The 20974-nt window shown below is 41.7% G+C and overlaps 1 protein-coding gene across 3 annotated transcripts in view; it reads right to left on the reverse strand.

The window, feature by feature from the left end:
• Window positions 1-999: 999 nt before the first annotated feature.
• The window catches only part of AMPH (amphiphysin), a 192533-nt gene continuing 172558 nt past the window's right edge, over window positions 1000-20974 (reverse strand). For 2 of the 3 annotated variants that reach the window (XM_032642629.1, XM_032642628.1), the window contains 4 exons: window positions 9373-9582; window positions 7382-7621; window positions 4960-5061; window positions 1179-1303 (listed from right to left, as the gene is read on the reverse strand). In XM_032642629.1, coding sequence (XP_032498520.1) covers window positions 1196-1303; window positions 4960-5061; window positions 7382-7621; window positions 9373-9582 — 660 coding nt within the window. In that variant the 3' untranslated portion in view covers window positions 1179-1195. Of the gene's footprint in view, window positions 1304-4959; window positions 5062-7381; window positions 7622-9372; window positions 9583-20974 lie in introns of all 3 variants that reach the window. The other variant, XM_032642627.1, reaches the window with a different exon arrangement.

Raw genomic sequence — 20974 nt, forward strand, 5'->3', positions numbered from 1 at the left:
CATGGACTGTTTCAAGCACCCGAATGAAACAAGCTTTCCATAACAAATGACTCATCGGAAGGAGTCAAGGTCATTGCTGGAGATTACCCAAGGTTTATTTGGAATGACACAGCACTGAAGACAGACTCGTTACAGATGACTTGTGGATACAGCATACATCATCTATATCTTATTTTCGGACGATCTGTGAAGATGAGTTGCATCAATAAAAAGAGGTGGAAATATATAGGAGCTTTTGGAAATAGTGTTCTTTGGGGGTGGACTGAAATGCCCCGATCATCAGCCAGCCAGTCTCAGAAAGGCAGAAATTAAGACAATTTAGCTGCTAATCCCTACTCGCCCACCTCCAGTCCTAGTGGCTGGACATCCAGATCATCAGACTCTGCTTTCTCCAAAGGGGCAGCAGCTCCGACGTGCCGTTAGTCATCGCATCCTGAAGAATGCACATTCCGAACACAGACACTGTCCACCGTTTTGGCAATGGGATGGCTGGTTTTGCCCGGAGGCAAAACTGCAACTGTGATTCCAGACGGAATGAGAGCAACGCATGTATCAATGACACATAAGAGGCTAAAAGCTACAATGGGAAGGAGAGAGCGCAACTATGTATATGTAGCCTTGTGCATACACATAGATCCAGGAGTGATGAGAAATAGCTCGTGTGACTCTGTGTCCATATATATATAGAGAGAGAGGTGCTGGTAAAGAACAGTGACAACTTTTGCAGCAGTTTCGTTTTAAACACAGTAAATGTGAAAGGGAGAGAGAGAACACGTGCTCACACCTGCACAGGGGAATAGATAATCTCGTATTACAGGACAATTCATCACGTCTTCTGCAGGGAAGCCACTCAATACCATACACTTGGTGCAGAGAAATTAAGGTTCTGGTCTGCAGAAAGCTACTTTAGAACTGGTGGGAGGGGGTCGAGTATACAAGTCTCCACAGCTTGGACAAAGCACAGACAAACCTGTTAGCAAGAACGTGGGAACCAGTGAAGACTTTTTCCTTAATTTACTTGGTTTTTTTTTCCTCTAAACATTTGTTTGCACACATGCTTCATTGACATAGCCTCCCAAACTTCGTCTGGCATTGGTCTGCAAATCACTGAGTGTCATAGCAAAAGTGAACTCTTCAGGTTTTCACAAAGGTTTAAAAACCCAGTAATCAGGCTCTTTCTACAATACTTTTGGCCCTAATCCAGGCGCCGGGTGAAGTTCTCTGGAAAGAGGCCTTTGTACGTGGCGAGATCTCTGTACTGAAGCCAGTCTGATTCCTTCACGCCTACCAGCCAGCCTGCATCCTGCAAGACAAAGACAGGGCTTTCAGAGTCCAACAAACTACTGGAAAAATCTGCATTGCCAAAGATTAATAAAATGATGGGTTTAACGAGCATTGCGGTCCTGCACGAGGATGATGCATTACATGTAAACAGGTGTGCTGAGCTCAGGGGGAAGGCTTGTCCCAAGTAAGTTGTTAGTTAAAAAAAAAAAAAGGAGTAAACATTTGAAATTATTTTATGTATATTGTTAATTGAAGGTTAATATTATAATTTTGTATAAAGTATAGTTAATTGATGCTAACTGGATTATGACGTAAGTCCTTAAGGAAGAGGAAAGAATTAGAATTATAGCCAGTGCAGGGAATTCCCTGGCAGTCCAGTGGTTAGGACTGCGTGCTCTCACTGCCAAGGGCCGGGGTTCAAACCCTGGTCAGGGAACTAAGATCCCACAAGCCGAGCAGTGTGGGAGGGAGGGAGGAAGGAAGGAAGGAAGGGTTATAGCCAGTGCAAAGAGAGGAACACTGGGTGAAAACATCATACACAGGACCATTTCCTGTCCTGTGGATCACAGTGAAAAAAAGGCTTGAGGACCAGTGGGCTGGAATATAGTGCTGACAAGGCCATGGAAGGTCTTTTATTTCATCCTCAACCACTTGCTTATAAGAAGGAACTCTGTCTGCCAGCTCGTATCATGTAACTGAAATAAAGCACCATATACAAGGCTTACCAAATACTAACAGCTCGATATGTGTTGCCTGATATCACTATCGTGTGTTGTTGTTTTTTTCAAGTTTATATAAACTACAAAGCTGTTTGATGTCATGACATTCTTGCTGGCAACATTTGTAGAGTCTTTGTAAATTACTCCTGAAAAACATTTCTCTATCATATAGGCGTGCCCTCACAAAAATGAAGACGGTTAACCACGGAAAGTTTAAAGAACCCATCCGTGCATGGTCATACAGCATGAGAGACCAAACGTAAAACTGAGAAACAGAGGCTGCCATCTGCCCTTGGCCTTCTGGAGATAAGCAGAGTCTAGCTGGGAAAAGCAGAGTTGAAGGATCTATTTTAAACACACAGACCATATGAAGTGAAACGAGAGGGAAATGACTACCTTTATTATGTTAACCAATGCAGGGAAGAGATCTCACTTAAAATGAGGGAGAGCCGGATTTAATCTGAACCAATCCCCAATATGGTTCAAGTACATCAGATAAAACAAGGTCTCAAAAATTAAATAAAGAAGCTGAATACATTCCCTTTGATATAATCTGAGACCATAAACTGATGCTGCTATATAGACAAGAAATATAAGCATTTAGACAGGCCAATATTTGAAGGCAGAAAAAAATAACACTGAGAAAAAAATGATTCAATAAAATAACTGATAAAATCCTAGCTGACGAGGAAAAGTGTCCTCTATAAAATTATGATGTTATGTATGTGAAGGACAAAGTATACTTAGAGTAAAAGATGATAACTAAATATTTTCTAAACCTCTAGTAGACATATAAAAGGTCATATTTTCCCCTCAAGTGTCTATATTTGACTTTATTTACAGCAGGTGAAAAATCTAATGCAGCCAAGTGGAGTCACGCATTTTAAAATAGTTTCAATAAAAATAAAAATAAAGGGCTGGCACAAACCCATAATCAACATATATTCCAACACATACATTCTGAAATGCAACTTATAAAGTGAAGAATCATAGTTAATATCAATCTTTAGTGAGGAAAATATAGAAAATTAAACTTTAACTGCTTAGAACATGTGGTAGACTAAAGATTTCCAGTTTTGGTAGTGGCAAAATAGCTGGTATCAGACAAATGCTTTTGCATAGAACAGTTATAAACACTAGAACAACTATATATTTATATGTAGTTATATATACATATGCATACAGAAATGCAACTATTTATATTTAGAAATGACAGCTATAAAATATAAGTTTATATATTAGAATTTGACAAATAACGGAGTTGTGCATGTATAACAACTATTTGAAAGCACTGAGAATGACCCAAAGCAGTAGAACTGGGGATATTTGACCTTGAAACTGCATTGGGTGAGATCGTTAATAGAGCTTTCTCCCTGAGGATCAGCCTCAGTCTGGGTGACGCAGGGCATTCAGAGAAGCACTTTTATGGAGAATATCTGAAAGAGAGAACTACTATCTTCGGTACGCGGGCCTCTCACTGCTGTGGCCTCTCCTGTTGCAGAGCACAGGCTCCGGTACGCGCAGGCTCAGCGGCCATGACTCACGGGCCAGCCGCTCCGCGGCATGTGGGATCTTCCCGGACCGGGGCACGAACCCGTGTCCCCTGCATCGGCAGGCGGACTCTCAACCACTGTGCCACCAGGGAAGCCCAGAACTACTATCTTGAAAGAGAGAAATACTAAGAAATTTAAAGCAGCTACTGTAACTCAGTTCAAGTACTTAAACTGAAAGATGGTAATAATGTAGAACAGATGGGAAAACCTCAGCAAGAAACAGAAACTATATAAAAGAAAACATAGAAATTATAGGCCTGTGTAAGTAATATCTGAAATTAAAAATTCCCAAGATCAGATTAAACAACAAATTCAACACAGTGGAAGGATCAGTTGTACTCAGAGAAGATCAATGGAAATTATGCCAATGTGAGTACAAAGAGGAGTAAATACTGAACAAAAACCCAGAGTCTTAGACATCAAGAAGTCCAACATATATATAGTTGGAGACCAGAGGAAAAAAGAGTGAAAGAGAGCGAAAAATTAGGAAATAATAGCCAAAAATCTTCCGAATGTAATAAAAAAAAATCAAGATACAAGTCTAAGGAGCTCATGAACCCCAAGCATGAAACCTATAAAAAAAATAACACCTAAGCACATTAGAGCTGAATTGATGAAAACCAAAGATTACAGAGAAATATCTAAAAAGTACTCAGGAGTAAACTGAGTACTACAGTGTATCCTGAGAAACAAGTTAACAAATTACAGCTGAATTCTAATATAAATAGGAGGAGAACAGACAACAATGGAGCAACATCTTTAACGAGTGAAAGACAAAAAATCCAACTCAGAATTCTTCCTATAGTGAAAATCTTTTAAAATGAACATGAATAAAGGCAACAAATACACGTCAGTAAACAAATGCTGAGAGGATTTACTGCTAGATCAGCACTCTAGGACTCCAGATCTATAGGAAGAAATCAGAGCACTGGAAATTGGCAAACATGTTGGTAAATATAAAAGGACTAGCTTTTTTCCTCTTTATTTCTTTAAAAGGATATCTTATGGTTAATGCAAATATATATATAAATTTATATTTTATAATATATTTTATAAGTATAAAATATATTTTGATATATATTTTTACATATTTTCCTAAGTTTATAATGAGGTGTTTAATGATTTTCAGATACCTAGACACTTTTGCCTGATATTGGTAATTTATGCTTTTGTCCATCTATTTGTATTAAAAAAAAATAATATATATATATAATAACATCCAATGGCATCCCCAAAAGAAGTGTCCTAAAAATCTAGTTAGTGATGCTGTGACCTTAAGCCCTTTTCAGAGCTGTCACACAGCATCTCAGAAGGTAGAAGACGTCTTCAGGAAGTCACTGTGCCCAATTGACTCTCAGGAAAAACCAATACAGCCTGCAGTACTTTCCACTCTCATCCTTTACCTGGTCAGCTTCCGAATCTGAGGGCACCACCAACACCACGTCACCCCTTTGTAAGGTAAGCTCATCAGAATTTGCTGCCTCGAAGTCATGCAGTGTTTCCACCTGCAAAAGATTGTAAGAGAACCGATTCATTTTAGAAAGAAAAGGAGATGTAAAATTAAAGTGTCTCAGCCAGATTATCAGCAGGCTCTCTAAGAAGCATCTCCAAGCTGGATAAAATAGTATGAAGATGAGTCACACCCCAAGGAAGAAGGCTGCTGAAGACAGAAAAGAAATCCTAATCTCTGTTTACTTAAAATATCCGAGTCTTACAGACTGATACTGAGGCCACTTGAACATATATTTAGTAAAGCAATGCCTTCTGCAAGAACTAAAATGTAGTGTATTAATGAAATTTTTAATTCATCATATTTTTGTTAGAGATTTGTATTGTATTATCATCAATGTTTTGTTACTGTTTGTTTTTTAACCTGAAGTAAAGATACCTAGTGAAAAGTTCCTCTAACCCCAGCTTCTGTAAAATAATAATTGAGAGCTTGCATGTTTATATAGGGAATTACTAATTAAGCCTGTGATCAATTTCTTTATAAGCAAACTTCCTTCCCTATCTTACCTTTAAACCATGACAATCTGTTTCTTTTCCTTCTCTCTTTCTCTGGTTTTTAATTGAAATATATTTGACATGTGACACTGTATAATTTAAGGTATACACCGTGTTAATTTGATACATTTATATATGGTAATATGATTGCCACTGTAGCCATAGCTAGCTCCCGATCAGGTTACATAATTATCATTTCTTTTTAGTGGTTGGGTTAATTAAGTTCTAGTCTTTTAGCAGGTTTGATGACTATAATACAACAGTGTCATCTATATTCACCATGGATTAGATCTCTAGGTCTACTTTACTACTTGCTGCAAGTTTGCATCTTTTAACAACATCTGTCTTAACCCACCACCCTTCTTTCCCTTTTTTTTTTTGAAAGATTTCTTTAAAATTTGATTATAGAAAAAATTTTAAAAGCAAAAGGAGAAAGAGTACTATAATGAATCCCCACGGACTCATCACCCAGCTTGGATAATGATTTAGTCATGGCCAGTTTTCTCTCTCCCATATCCCTCGCCTCAACCCCACTGCCAAGATTAAACACCTGGCTTTTAAGTTGTGTATTCTGCATACAGAATCATGAGATTTTTCTGATGAGAAAACTGAAGCCCAGAGAGAGGGTAAGTGCAATTCCCCAGTTCACACTGCAGCTAGTGGGCAAAGCCAGGGAGGGACCCAGCCAGGCCTGGCTTTGCATGGCACCTGCCCCCTTGATTTCATGTCCTCTTCTTAAAACAGAACCCAGTGGGACACATGTCCTCGCCACAAGTCTAGCTTTTTTCTCCACATTAATTCATTCATCAATCCCACCTGGACCCACTGGAGGTGACAAGGTAGCAGTTACTTTCTAATGAGCAGAGAGAGAAGAAGAGGATTCTACTCAATCCCACCCGACAAACACACACGGAGTTAACACTTTTTAAAAGACAAAGAGCTGAATTAGGAAATGCAAAATCAAACATGCAAATTAACATTCCAACTATATTCTGTTAGGTAGGATTATCTGCCTTTAACCCCTGGCTTAAACTAGGGTATTAGGCTTAAGTATTAGGTATTTACTGGGTTTTTGGTATGCACCCTTCCATTTATGAAGACTTTAGTAGCCATTTGATGGCCTCTCTAAGCAAAACCTTCTTGCCATTATTATTATCATTTATTTATTTTTTGCGGTATGCGGGCCTCTCACTGTTGTGGCCTCTCCCGTTGCGGAGCACAGGCTCCGGACGCGCAGGCTCAGCGGCCATGGCTCACGGGCCCAGCCGCTCCGCGGCATGTGGGATCTTCCCGGACCGGGGCACGAACCCGTGTCCCCTGCATCGGCAGGCGGACTCTCAACCACTGTGCCACCAGGGAAGCCCCTTTGCCATTATTTTTTATCCTTATCGTGGAAGCCCATTAAGATAGTTATTAACTTTCAAAACAGTTATTGACTCCCTACTCTGTGCCATGCACTACTGTGCACTGACTGTGCCATGCAGTCAGCGCCAGAGCTGACTGAACGATTCATGTATCCTGCCCTCCATGGGGGACCAGATGAGCACACGGGCGATTTCAAGCCCTGGGCTCTAGGGGTCGCTCGGGAGGGCACACCCATTCACTACCAAGAAGAAATCCACCCATTCACTACCAAGGGGCATATCATTTATCCAATGAACCTCAGTTAACTGCAAATCAAATGCAACACGGTTCTCAAGTAGGGCTAAATTTAATTACACTCTGTTCTCCATCCAAAGTGACAGATTTTTCTATTACATTTTCCTGACATTGAATAAAATAAGAAAAAGAAAGCAAAATAAAAAGAAGGAATGTTAAGACCTTGTAGAGGAAACCGGGAGGCCCTTCCTGGAGGGCCTCGCTTGCGGAGGGGGCGGCCGGCTGGGAGGCCTTGCCCTCCTTCTGCTCCTCCGAGGCCAGCGCTGGTGTCTCGCCGGGGGAGCCCGGGAGAGCCGCGTCAACAGTTGCCTCCTTGGACTCTGCACCCATGGTGTCTTCGTGTTCTCCCTCCCCTTCATTGTTGGAGGCGGGCTCTATGACCACCGAAGGGATGACCTTCTCCTAAAGGAAGAAAAATGTAGTTGGCAGCGACTGGGAAAGAAGACTTCTATACCCTCCAAGAGTGGCCACTACCCCACCCCACGCTGCCCGGCTCCACTGTCCCCACCTCCCCCATCCAGCTAAAGGCCTGCTGTTCCCTTATTCTGGCCTTTGGCCCTTCCACCTTGTGGCACCTTCCTCCCGACATGGCTTCCTTTCTATCTCTCCTGAGACAGAAGCCCCTAGTAGGACTAATTTCTGGATCCTTGAACAACCAGGCAGTTTGGTAAGAGTGAGGTTACTAGAGAAACTGGGAAGTGGGATAGGAGGTTTCGGGGAGAGAGGGCGAGTCACCACGGGAGCGGGGGGACGATCCTGAAAGGGAATGTAGTAGGACTCTAGGGATGCTCTCATTTTCGCAGTGGTCCGTTCTTGTCCCACTGAATAGTAACCCTCGCTTGAAACTGACATTTCACCTCCTGTGACCGCTTTTCTCCTCGAAATCCCATTGTCGATGAAGATCTGGTGACCCGTGTTTGGAGATAACCTGCCTGTCCTTTGCTTGTTGATTATCATCAGAGCCCACACTGCAGTGACAACTTGAGGGATGACAAGTCCCACCAAGCACTCTAAGTACTGTGTTGTCTGGGGGAAAAGCAGAACCAAAGGATCAGGATCTCTCTTTCATTTTTGAACAAAGATAAGCACTGAGGGGAATTCTGCTAGCATAATGGAAGCCTGGACATCAAGTTCGCTACATCCTCAGGTATCAGCGGACACAGGCACCTCCGTTCTTCAATTTGGAGAAAACAATACACTCTTTCAACAAGCACAGCAACACGTACAGAAATATGCCTGGCATTGTGACAAAGAAAATCGACGGAAAAAACGGCATATACGTTTGAGTTGTTTCTCTAAGTAGTACTGCTACCTGCTGTTTGAAGGGCTCATTCAATTTCAAGCTTTAAGTAACGCTGGAGAGGTTACTGGAAATTTATTATGAGTAAAATAATCAGGAAAAAGCAAAGCCTCGCATTAAACCAACTCTTCTCTGTTTCTACTTAGAAGAGCAAAGAACTCGGGCTTGAGAAGAGCCGTCCTGCTTTGGCTCCTGGGTTTGAGGCTCCACATTAGGAATGTCTGCATTTGTTGCCTTTGAATGTTTCTCAAAAGAAAGGAAGAGCTTGGGTAACTCCAACTTCATGTACGTATCAATGACCCATTTTATTTTGAAAGTGCAACACAGGGGTGGGCTTTTGGTGAAAGGAGCCTAATGGTGAGTTTGGGGCACTCTAATAAAAATAATGACCACAAAACAGTAATTACAGTAATATGACTCCTAATACGGGCTTCTCACCATGTGCCTGGTACCTGGCTAAGCACTTTCTGGCTCTTTTCTCACTGCATCCAACAACCCTGTAGTTGTTCTACCATATTCTCTTCCTCCTTCCCCCATTCTCATCCTTTTCACCGTGCTTCACTCCTTTTCTCCATCACGTTATTCCACGGTTTCCTTTGCCCCTACCTGTGCTTCAGCCCAGTCCGCCAGAGCAACAGGGGCCCATGTGGAGCCTCAAAATGCCGATACAGAGAGAATGCTGAGGCCACTCTTCCTGAGAATTGAGTATTTCGTTTTGGTGGAGTGCGATGCCACAGAATGGCTACCAACTGTCCACAACTCCACATTCAAGAGAGGTACCACCATTAACCAACAGACAAAGGATTTCAATGGGCGTTATCTCCCTAGAACCTCCATTTACTAGGACATGTACCTGAGTTGCTGCTGCTTCTGTTTCTACCGGTTGAGGTCTGTCACCATCTACAGCCTCTGTGGCTTCGGTGTCAATCTTGGCCTCCTCTGAACTCGCTCCTTCTCCAGCAGGAAGAGTCACCTTCTCTGTCTCTGCTTCTCCCACGGGGGCCCCCTCGGCTGCCGGCACCAAGGTCCCAGCCGTCACATCAGCATCCGTTGCAGGGATGAGCTGTAAACCAGAAACCAAACAGGCTGTGTCTGTCTCCAGGGGCCTCAGGAAGAGTCAGACTCAGCCCTTTCACGTCTCTCCCCTCCTCTGAGGCCATCAGACTTCCAGGCTTTTTTTGTCATGTCCTGAAGCCCCGGATGCAGGTACACCAGAGTCTGCCATTTGCTCCACAAAACCCTGACTCCTCTCCCTCCTGGCCCCCAACAATGCTGCATTCCTCAGCTTTCCTTGCAGTTGGGTGTAGCACATGGAATTTGAATGGAAGTGACACATGCCACTCCTGAGACATGGCTTTTGAGGTGTGCGTGGTCCCCTCCTCAAGCTCTTTCTAGCTCTGTTGGCTGAAAGCAGAGGGCAGCAAGGCTGTAGAGGCTATCTGAGTGATGAAATGGAAGGGGTCTGGGCCCGATACTACCTGGGTCATGGAAGAAAGCCACTTAAAATTACCCTCATCACACAAAGTCAGAATTTAGAAAAACTGTATTTTAGTATGAACTTTCAAATCTTCATGGGGAAAGGTCCCAGAAGCTAAATCCCAGTCATGAAGAAAAAAAAAAAAAAAGTAGGAACTTTCTCAATGAGACCTCTTGAGAATGAAGGGAAAATCATTTTTGTCATCAAATATGCAATATAATCCAAAAATCAAATCAGACTTTGGGTCCTTTACTGAGAAAAGCAAGACAGAAAAAAAGAGAATTTTGTTTCTAAGGTTGGAACGCAGTCAGAAGAGCTTTGAATAGTATTTAAAACTTGTAATAATGAAATAAAGTGCAATCAGAAGTTTTAGTTTTGCACAGATTGGCTATGGAGTCCAAGTCTTGAACCAGACTCTCACATCAGTTTGGCAGACGTGATTTGAGAGCTTCAAATCGGAAAGACTGAGACAGAAGGAGAATTGTAGCTTGATCTTATATAATACGCTCAGGACGCATCTTTCAAAAACTGATCTTGATAGCTGATGTGATTAGCATTAGCCATTCCTTTTCTTTATTGAATAAATTCTACCCAGTCTGTCCTACTAAGTTAGGAAAGCTCTGATGTTGCAGATATTAACTGTCAAACCCAGAATACTGAAAAGGGTGATGGAGAGTGCCTGCCAATCGGGCCTCAGAAATGGGACATGGAGATTCTGAGCTACACACCTACAGTCACAGCCGGGCATTTTTTAAAATAACAACTTTCTTCTGACTCAAATTTACTTTTATTTATAAAAATAACCCGTTGCAGTATACACATTACTAAATAGAAATTAGATAACCAACAAGGACCTACTGTATAGCACAGGGAACTATACTCAGTATCTTGTAATAATCTATAAAGGAGAAGAATCTGAAAAAGAATACACACATAAATGTATGTATAACTGAATCACTTTGCTGTACACTGGAAACTAACACAACATTGTAAACTATACTTCAATTAAAAAAAAGAAAAACAAATAACCTGTTGCAGAATACATTTTTCTGCCACATTTTACTTTAGAAATGAAAAATAATGCTAACAGTGGAGTATTTGTTATAAGTATTACTCATATTCTTAGAAATTTACTTCCCTCTCTTGGGAGAATTTCCTATTATGAGAATTTGGCTCTCCACACGGTATGCAATGATCCAAAATGCAGCCACTGGCCATGACATGGCATTTATTTATTTTTTCTACTCTGGCATTAAAGCACATGACTTCAGAAAAGTAATCCTTCTACCTGAATTGTAATATACTTATTTATGATGAATTATAAACGTTGATAACTACTGAAGTGGGGTAACAGGTACAGGGGGATTTATATTTAGGTGAATAACTGAAAATTCCTATAATAAAAAGTTAATTTAAAAATTTAAGAGAATTGCATCTCTTGTTTTACATAAACGGGTCTTTTTATGTATATGTTTGTTACCATTGTTAAAAGAGTAATACTCAGAATATATATTAGGAGGGCATCTTAATTCTAAGAAGAGTAATGAACAACTGCTCTTAGCTTTACTGTTGGAGAAACCAACAAGCTCTCTCCAAGATCCTAAGGACCTAATGAATTTTCTTCCTCATCGGAAACTATACATAAAGACCGTGTGCATGCAATGAACTTATGAGCTCAAATGTAGAAAACAAGTTGTATTGTCGTCATTCTAAGTTATGTATGCTTTCTATCTGTCTGGAAAAATCACACCTATGGAGTGAACATCCCCCTGGTTTCAACAGCTTCGAACCAGACGGGCTCTATACTATGCAGACAGCATGGGCAAGCGGTGAATACCATTACATACACACATACACGCAGACACAGTGTTACAGATCGAAAAGCAGCCATTATCGTATTGACAGGCTACTCTTCCAAGTTATCATACATAAACCTTTCCTTACATACATGTTCCAAGCACATACTATTAGTAATTGGATTTTACTCTCAACTGGATTGATGTATCTCCCGAAGAGAATATATTTTTGTGAAGTATCGATGGGGTTACCAAAAGTAATTTTTTAATTCGATACAAATAGAATGTTAATAATGAGTCCCCGATTTATCTCTATGGCTCTCTATAACCATCAGTTTGGTTGTATCCGATTTTACTAGTGCAAGATATACATGTTATCACCTCTCCTTTGTTAAATAATTTTAATAGGCATCCTCATCGGCTGGATCTGATTTACACCTGACAGGGTGGTTGCAGCGATGCCGGCCACCAGCAGGTGGAGACCAAGGGCTCTTGTCTGTCTGCTCTGAGGTTCGCTGACCTCAAAGGAACAAATAGCCCAGCTTTAGCGTATCAGCAATTTACCTGATCCCTGTCACACACAAAAAAAGGGATGGAGCAGGTGGAATATTGTTGATAAGAATGACGGCAGATATAAATCACCAAAATATTGAAAGTAACAATGCTAATAAAGACAAGGTGCTAAGGAAATGGAACTGACTACAGACAGGAAAAGCCAAACACTTTGAATGACCTGCTTGGGAAAGGGAAGAAATGATCACTCCTCCATCCTTCTCTGAGTCCATTAGAAACGAATTCCTATTTCTCTAGCTGAAATTAACACTGTGATTTTACAGACCTTAAGAACATTATAGAAACAGAGAAGGACGTCGCCACTTGTACTCCCTTGTATCTTTCAGCCTCTGTCCGACACTCCTCTGAAAAATCAAGGATGCCCTGATCCTTGCCTTATGTCTGGAATCTGTGCCATTTTTTCTTCTCTTACCAAAATATTTCCAGTGCATATTTACTGACTGTAATAATAGAACAACATAAAAATACAATGGAAAATAGAATCCATTTGCTCAGATTAGGTGTTAGCTCTAGATAAATCAAGAACAGATTAAAAAGGTTTTCAGTGACAGAGTTATCCCTCTATGAATATTTTTATGCATTCCAATCTGTTAGCTAATGTAGACTTCAACTTTAAATCTAGTCTTTCCTAGACTCTAGACACCTGCAACCACAATGACTAATGACTGTATTTTGTGTGTGTTTTTTTTTAAAGGGAGACCAGAGTATTGAAACTACTGAAAGTATTTCAAGCCTTTGATATTCAACGTTACTAAATTTTTCTCTTCAGTACACATTTTAAGAGAAACACTATTATCTTATCTTCTGCCAAAGCGGTACTGTCTGTTCGCCAAATAGATTTATGGTGGGAAATCATCTGATGCAAAAAGAGACTAAAAACAGTTCTCCCTACCCTCAGGTTGTTTACCGTATCCACAAGGTCCTGAATCACATGCACCCTATTGCCAATTTGCACATTAATCACACAGAAATCACAGGGATCTGCAGGGGACCTTCTTTGAGAAGGTGAGCGGTTCTCACTTTATCACAGTGTATAGATCTTACTGCCTTTTAATATTCTGCCTCAACAATCCCCTTGGTGGAAAGCAATATGATCATGGCGTGCATGGCAGAGTCTTTTCAAACACCTACCTGCCTTAGCGAGATTTCCTGCAAGCGGAATGAAATGAATGCAATGCAACAATGGCCCCCATATCCTGCACAGCAGGGGAACACAGTGGGTGACGGAAACTAACCGGTCCCTCTGGGCGGTGGTGCCCTAGAAGCAGGTCAACAAGGGCTGAGACCCCAGATAACAGCTGTGATTGGCTGCAGGAGAATTTGTAATCTGCAGGCTTTGTGTAATTTATTGATTTACTTTATTCATTCATGGTTTGTTTTCTTGGCAATATTAGCTCTGAGCAATGCCTGAAAAGCAGCTTGCCAACTGTGTAACTGATCTGGATGAGGAAAAGTGAAGAGATGCCCTAGTATGAAATTCCTATAGGGTAGGCCATCTGAAAATAGGTATTTTTCTGCATAAAAAAATAATAGATACCATTGTTTTCAAAATAATAAAGTAAATAATTTATGGTACCATTTTGATATATTTATTTTTATTCATTTTCTGTGCATATAGGGACTTTGTTTATTTTAGAACACATGGATTGTGTTTCTTGGAAAAATTGTATTAGTGGATATATAACACTTTGTTTTCTCTATTTAACAATTTATTTAACAGTTGTCCTATAATTGAACACTAGCTGGTTTCTAGTTTGTGTGTATGTGTGTTAATACAATATAGTTTCTTTTTAAAATTTTAGTATTTTTATTAAATGGTGGTCATTAGAGAAAATTTGGAAAACATGGGAGCGTAAAAAAGAAAACAAAGTACCCATCACTTTATGACCAATGTTAACATTTTGATGTGTTTTCTCCCACACAGCTTTTTGCTATGGACACACGTGCTTGGACTTAACTGGGATTATCTAGCTACGGTTTCACCCTTGGTCCCAGCTAGTAGCAGAGGCATCACCTAGGAGCTTGTTAGAAATGCAGGGTCTCAGGCCCCACCCCAAACCTACTGAATTGGAATCTGCGTCTTAATGAAGTCCAGGGAATTCATGTATGTATAAAGGTAGCACTGCCTTTTGCACTCTGCATTACATTGTAAGCATTTCACAACCATCTGTCTTAAATCCCCCAAATGCATGCGTCAAAGGATGTGTTGGTGTGAGAGCGACAGTAGGTCCCAGGTGACCTGGATGCTTCAGAGAGATGTGCCCGCACTCATGGTGGGCTGGGTACCAGTGTCTTCTATCTGGGGTGGGATGGATGACACATATTTTTCTATGCCAGGCTCAGTTACTGTGCTTTTAGGATTTGTTCATGCCTTGGTTTGTGGAAAATTCTCCAGAGCCTGGCTAATACTTTGAGTACTATTCATGTTTTGACTCACTTTGTATATTTAAGCGTAAAGAGCGTTAACATGAAAAAATACACTGGTAACAGTGAATCTAGTAAAATTTTGTGATTTTTTTTTTTTTTTCTGTTTCAGTCTTACAATCTTCAGTTATGTGCTCACAGGATGCATTTGATTTTCATTAAAATATTCCTGGGGTAAATGACACAAATGATAAGTAAAGGATGTAAGAAATATATTTTTTAAATTTGGTTACCCTTGCGTCAGAGAGTAGCCATCTTCCTGACATTTGCTCTTGGCAGGAGGCACTTGGCTAAAAGATCACTGAATTCTAGGCTTTCCAATTTATCCCAAACATGGAGAGTAATAATTCTGATCCCCAGACAGGTTTCTGCTTCATAGTTTCAATATAGGCGCATTCTGTAGCCTGTCGGGGAAACTGACCTTTACTGTGGCTCTATAATTTTCCAGGTGCTATCCCAGGTGTTTTACACTTACTGCATATTATTCACCCAACAGCCCTATTAGATATAGTCCCGCTTTCTACACAAGTCAACTCATACTTAGTGACTTGCCCAATCCGTAAACCAGGATTGCAGCCGTCTAACTCTAAATTCTGTGTTTTTTCACACCAAACGGCAACCAAGAAAGCAACGCGCCTCTAAATCAGAGTTCCACAGTGATCCTGAGACCCGGCACCTCCACAGACCTGCCACGTCCTACTGACAACTCCCAAGCGAGCAGCGTTTGCTGAAGAATTCAAGCATGTTCTTACAGCCAATGCGTTCACTTACACTCTTGGATTTGTAGATTATAAATAAAATTTTTTTTGAGATTTGTAGATTATAAATAAAATTTTTAAGCTGAGATTTTTTTAAGTTAAGAATAGTAGATTATAAATAAAATTTTTATTTGTAGCCATGATGTATCTGGGCACCTAAGCAAACATGTCGTAAAATCCCTCTTACTTGATACAAATTATATAATCGAAAGCTATCAAGAAGAGATTGGTTGAATAGGATTTCTCCCCATTATTTTTGTCAGTAGTCCTGTAAATTCCATTGTTTAGAAAGATATGTACAGAATGGGAAAATGGAAAAGAAGATGAATCCATCTCCTGGTGTTATCCAGTGTACTGCAGAGTTACAACTGAAAACACTTAGAAACTGGGCACTTGGGCAGTCCTAGCTATGTTCCCAAGTTAGAGATTGATATGATTCCACAGCTGGAAGGACCGGAGGCCTCATCTAACCCAGAGTTCTCATTTTACAAGGGAGGCAATAAGGTGGAGTGGCAGTAATCCTAGAGATGGAGCTGGCGACCTGGGTTTTGGTTCTGACTCTCCCACTAACAAGCATTGGAGCTGGAGTGACCCCTGAGTCCCTCTGGGAAGTAATGAAGGGAGATGAATCTCACAGTGTGAATCCTGGCTCCAGGCCATCCTGGCCTTTTCCTGCCCAGCCCTTGTTCTGGATCCAACATGAGCTCTTGACTTGTCCAAAGATCCAAGCATTTATATGAAAACACAGGATTCTCTTCAGGATCCATTTTAAAGAAAATCTTAAGAGGCAGCTAGAGAAGAGAAGGTTCCTATACTAAGACACAGTCTGGTGGACGGTACTCCTTCTCTCATAAACTACACTTAAAACATGGCGGGTCATAATTCCCGTTCAGCAAGACTGTACTGTGAGCTCTCCCATGGAACACCATGCCTCCAATGCTGTTCCCTTCAAAGGTTGCTCCTGGTATTACAAACTTCATTTGATAATCTATACGTTTCCTTTCTAATAAAGGAGTTCAGTGGGTTTTTCTCCCTCTGACCTTCAGCTCAATCATCTTTTTCAATCTACTCTCCTAGTATCGCCTGAAGTCCCATCCTAAGCCTTAAGCAGCCTGGTCCCAGGGCAACTCAGCTGCTGGCAGCAGGGTTGCCATGGCAACATCTGTCCAATTTAGCTCCATACTTTCCTTAAAAATTAAGATCTCCTGCTGAAATGCCAAAGTTAAGGAATTTGGGGGTTAATTTGGCCTTTAAGGTCATAGCAGAATTAAATTCTTAAAGTTTTAATTAGAGATTCATTTGCAAAGTGTATGGGAGCAATGCACAGGAAAGGTGGATTTATCTTTATAAGCAAAGGTAAATATTGTGCGTTGTACACTCTCAGAGATTGGGACGTGAGCAAGTATTAGTTTCAGAAGTAGCCACAAAACACAGTTTCAATGGGGGTTGCAAAGAACTTGTTAGAGAGGCTCTTTAGAAAATGCCTTTACCCCACAAGAAACATTTCACCCTGCCTGGCTATGGTATCTTTGAGCATTTGCTGCCACTACTCAAACTGCCTTCTAGTGAGCAGGCTCAGGCTGGGGTTAGCAGACGGCAGAGGCAGGGCTGCCAGACACACCCAGAGACTAAACCAAAAAACGGAGATCTGCAAATCACCTAAATGTCATCATGCTCTGTTGGCAAAACTCCCAACCCTGACCCTGCCAAGAACCACAGGCATGTCCTTGGGCAACCTGTGACTCAGCCAGATGGCAGTCGGGGGCCTGAATCTTGAGGAAAGGTAAGCAGCTGACTGTCACATGTGGAAGACCCAACTGCCTACCCTCTGATATGACAGCCTTTGACTAGTCCTTGGACTTGGTAAGTAAAACACTCCATGCTGATCTGTCGCCCCATTTGCCTAGCAAATAGAAGCTGGAAAATAAGACATGATTCGAGGGCGCTCTCATTACAAAGGATTTGGAAATCCTTAACTGTTTAATGTAGTAAGTTGTAGACTGTTGAGAGTAGGAAGAGAACATATTGTGTATCAAACACAACTTGTAAAGGAGAGATGAGAAAACTGGTAGAGAACGGGAAAATGATTTCCCAAGGCCGCCTCGCTGGTGAGCCATGGAGCTAAGAGTCTCTAGACTCTTGATTCAGGGATCTTTCCAATACATCCCCTTAGACCCTTGCTTTGCAGCCAAAGTGGAGGATTAGGATACCCATTGTCTCTGCGAAGCTCAAGGTTGGGCCCTACAAGCATTTCTATTTCTTTTTGACCCTTCAGCTCTACATCAGGAATACGCACCAAGTCGAAGCATTGGTTGGAGAAAGTCCTGGTCTCAGCGTGGAGGGATTTGAGCCCAGTTGTGACCCTGTTGGCTTTAGATTGGTCTGTAAATGTACTTTTATAAAAACCTGCTCTTTTGAAAAATATAGCATCTGGAGTAGTTATGAGATGAATACCTATGGATTAAAAATGTCAGGATTTGCATTTCATGTCATCACTTTCTGGGTGTGTGATCTTGGTTTAAACCACATAAACTCTCTGTGTCTCAGTTTCCTTAATCTGCAAAATGCGGTAATGATACCTAAAGAATGCTTCCTTCACGGGGCTTCCCCGGTGGCGCAGTGGTTGAGAGTCCACCTGCCAATGCAGGGGACACGGGTTCGTGCCCCGGTCCGGGAAGATCCCACGTGCCGTGGAGCGGCTGGGCCCGTGAGCCATGGCCGCTGAGCCTGTGTGTCCGGAGCCTGTGCTCCGTAATGGGAGAGGCCACAACAGTGAGAGGCCCGTGTACCGCAAAAAAAAAAAAAAAAAAAAAAATGCTTCCTTCACAGGACTGCTGTGAGATAATGTATGTCAAATATTAGCATACAATATGGTCCTGTTGCCTGTGCCTTAACTCTCTTGGTGTTTCAGTCATACTGCCTTTCACTGCAGGCCAAACACAGTAATTCTCAAAGGCAGCCCTTGGGTTGGTTAAGATTCAATATTGGCAACACTGACACTCAATTTGCCAGAGAAAAGGAAGGGATCTCTGATCCAAAATCAAGCACTTTTTCCTGATCACACTTACGGTTTCAGCTCATGTCCACTAATGAGGAGAGGTCCATGGAAAGGACCTTCTACCCTGGAGGTGCTGAGAGGATGAACAGAACAAGAAAGGGTAAGAAAAGGTGCAGAACTATAAGACACACTGGTCTGAATGTTCAGTTCCATAATATCCATGGACCAAATAAACCTTGATACTGGGACCCACAGAGTGAGAGACCTGAGCCCGTAGACACATCTGCAAGGCTCAGCCAAGTCGAAATCCTGTTTGGGGTAAGACTAGGATTGATGGAGGGTGGGGGTGGGTTTTATAAAGAGCTGTCTTTTTAGCATTCCTGGCCATCAGCCCAATTGGGTCTGGTCTTACCCAACCGGGCTGATGGCCAGGAAATGTATCAACGTGGGCTTATGCACTGAGCTCAGTAAATACTGAGAGAGAATAAGGGAGTTTTTATCCCGAAGTTAATTACAACCAAAGCCATGTTGAAAACAGCAAGTTCAAGCACGAGATTTAGTATGTGCCAAAAAGTATACACCAAGCCGGACACAAAAGGTCACATATTGTATGATTCTATGTATATGAAATCTCCAAGGTAGATAAATCCATAGAGACAGAAAGCAGATTGGCAGTTCCCAGGGGCTGGAGGGGGGGGACCCTGGGTATGGGGTTTTAACCTGGGGAGATGAAAATGTTTCGGAAGGAGATAGAGGTGGTAGTTGTACATTAGGAATGTACAAAAGCCACCGAATTTTTCACTTTAAATCGATTAATTTCACATTATGTGAATTGCACCTCAATAAGAAAAAAAAGCACATGCCAAAAGTAACACTTAAAAAATCACTAGGCACCCATCATCGACAAATGGCTGCTCGAAACTGGAAGAATAATCTGAAACCTCACGATCATGTTCACGTGTAATGAGAACACTGAAGAAATAATAACATTCCACAATCATCGCACGGGTCTGTGAAAGAAGGGGCTTTGGAATATGAGACCCCAGAAAGCAGGGAAGGTGGTTTGTGTGTGCTGCCTAACAGCTGGCAGGTGGTTAATGAATACTTAATATCAGCCACACAGGGAAACACCCACGGCCCCATTCTCCAGAGACAGAAACTGACAACCCCAGGTCAACCTGCTCTGTGAGGTGTGAGGCGTGGGGAGTTTCCACCAGCTACCTTCATCTTAGCCCTGGCCAACTCCATCTCTTCCCCGTGATGTGCTGCAGGGGTAGAGAGAAAGAAAGGTCTCGGCCCGGCCACTTGGGTCAACTTTGAATACATCTCTGGAGCTCATCTGCCTGTGTGCTCCTTCTATCACCCCCCCTGAAGGAGGCTGCATGCCTCTGAATGCCCACATCTTCCTGGCAGTGAAGGTTGGAACATTCCCTATCAATGGACCCAATATGAAGGTCCCTAGGAGAGAAAAAGTCTTCTCAGAAAAGGCAAAGAATTTTGATGGGATGCAGCTTCTTTAGGAACCAGGAGGAAATTTGCGCCGATGGGGACCTAAATAAGATCAAGTCCCTTAATATCAACGTGCAACAAAAGGGAAAGGGGTGCTGTTATCTTCCACATCTGTGGCCAGCTCCTTCCCAGAGTACAGCTTTCACCTACATCTGCTTATCTTGGAGGAAACCACTTATCAAGAAGATGATGACAATAATGATATTATCCAACTCTCACTGTCGGAGGAACATCTACGTGTCAGATGCTAAACTAGTGACCTGGATTATTTCCAAGCCCTTGCCAGACACTTTGAAGGTAATTATCATCAATCCCATTTTACATTTGTGGCAACTGGGGCTCAGCTGTCACAGGGCCACTGTGCAGCATGATGAGGAAGGTGGCCCTGCTTTTGATCACAATAAGCAGCTTCCTTTTCCTAAGTATAAAAATTCAATTATCTGAATGCAAACTGAAAGAAAGAAAATGACCATGTAACATCGGTATTTTAACAGCTTTGGCTCAGTAGATTACAGTGTCAATCAGTCAACAAATCAATGACTCAGAATGTACTGGGCATGTATTATTCACCCAGTTCTGTGCTGGGTGCCATGGAACACAAAAGAAACAGCTATTTGTCCGGCCTGCAGGGCACTGAGAATGTAATTAGCTGCTAACAGGAATACAGTCAAACTCAGAGAAAATAACCATTCCTGTGATTTTTTTCTGAGAAAGGTAAAAAAGGTACATCTATCTCCAAGACATGCATATCTGTCTGTCTGTCTATCTATCTATCGCCATATATATCCATATCCATATATAATTATATACATTATAATTTGAAGCATGCTTCAGAGTGAGCACTTTGCGTGTGGACATGATTCTGTGATAATGAAGGGCAGGCGAGAAATTGCTGGCTTCCTCTGTTCCTCAGGTCTTCC

The sequence above is a fragment of the Phocoena sinus genome, chromosome 9, assembly GCF_008692025.1.
Source record: "Phocoena sinus isolate mPhoSin1 chromosome 9, mPhoSin1.pri, whole genome shotgun sequence".
Lineage (NCBI taxonomy): Eukaryota > Metazoa > Chordata > Mammalia > Artiodactyla > Phocoenidae > Phocoena > Phocoena sinus.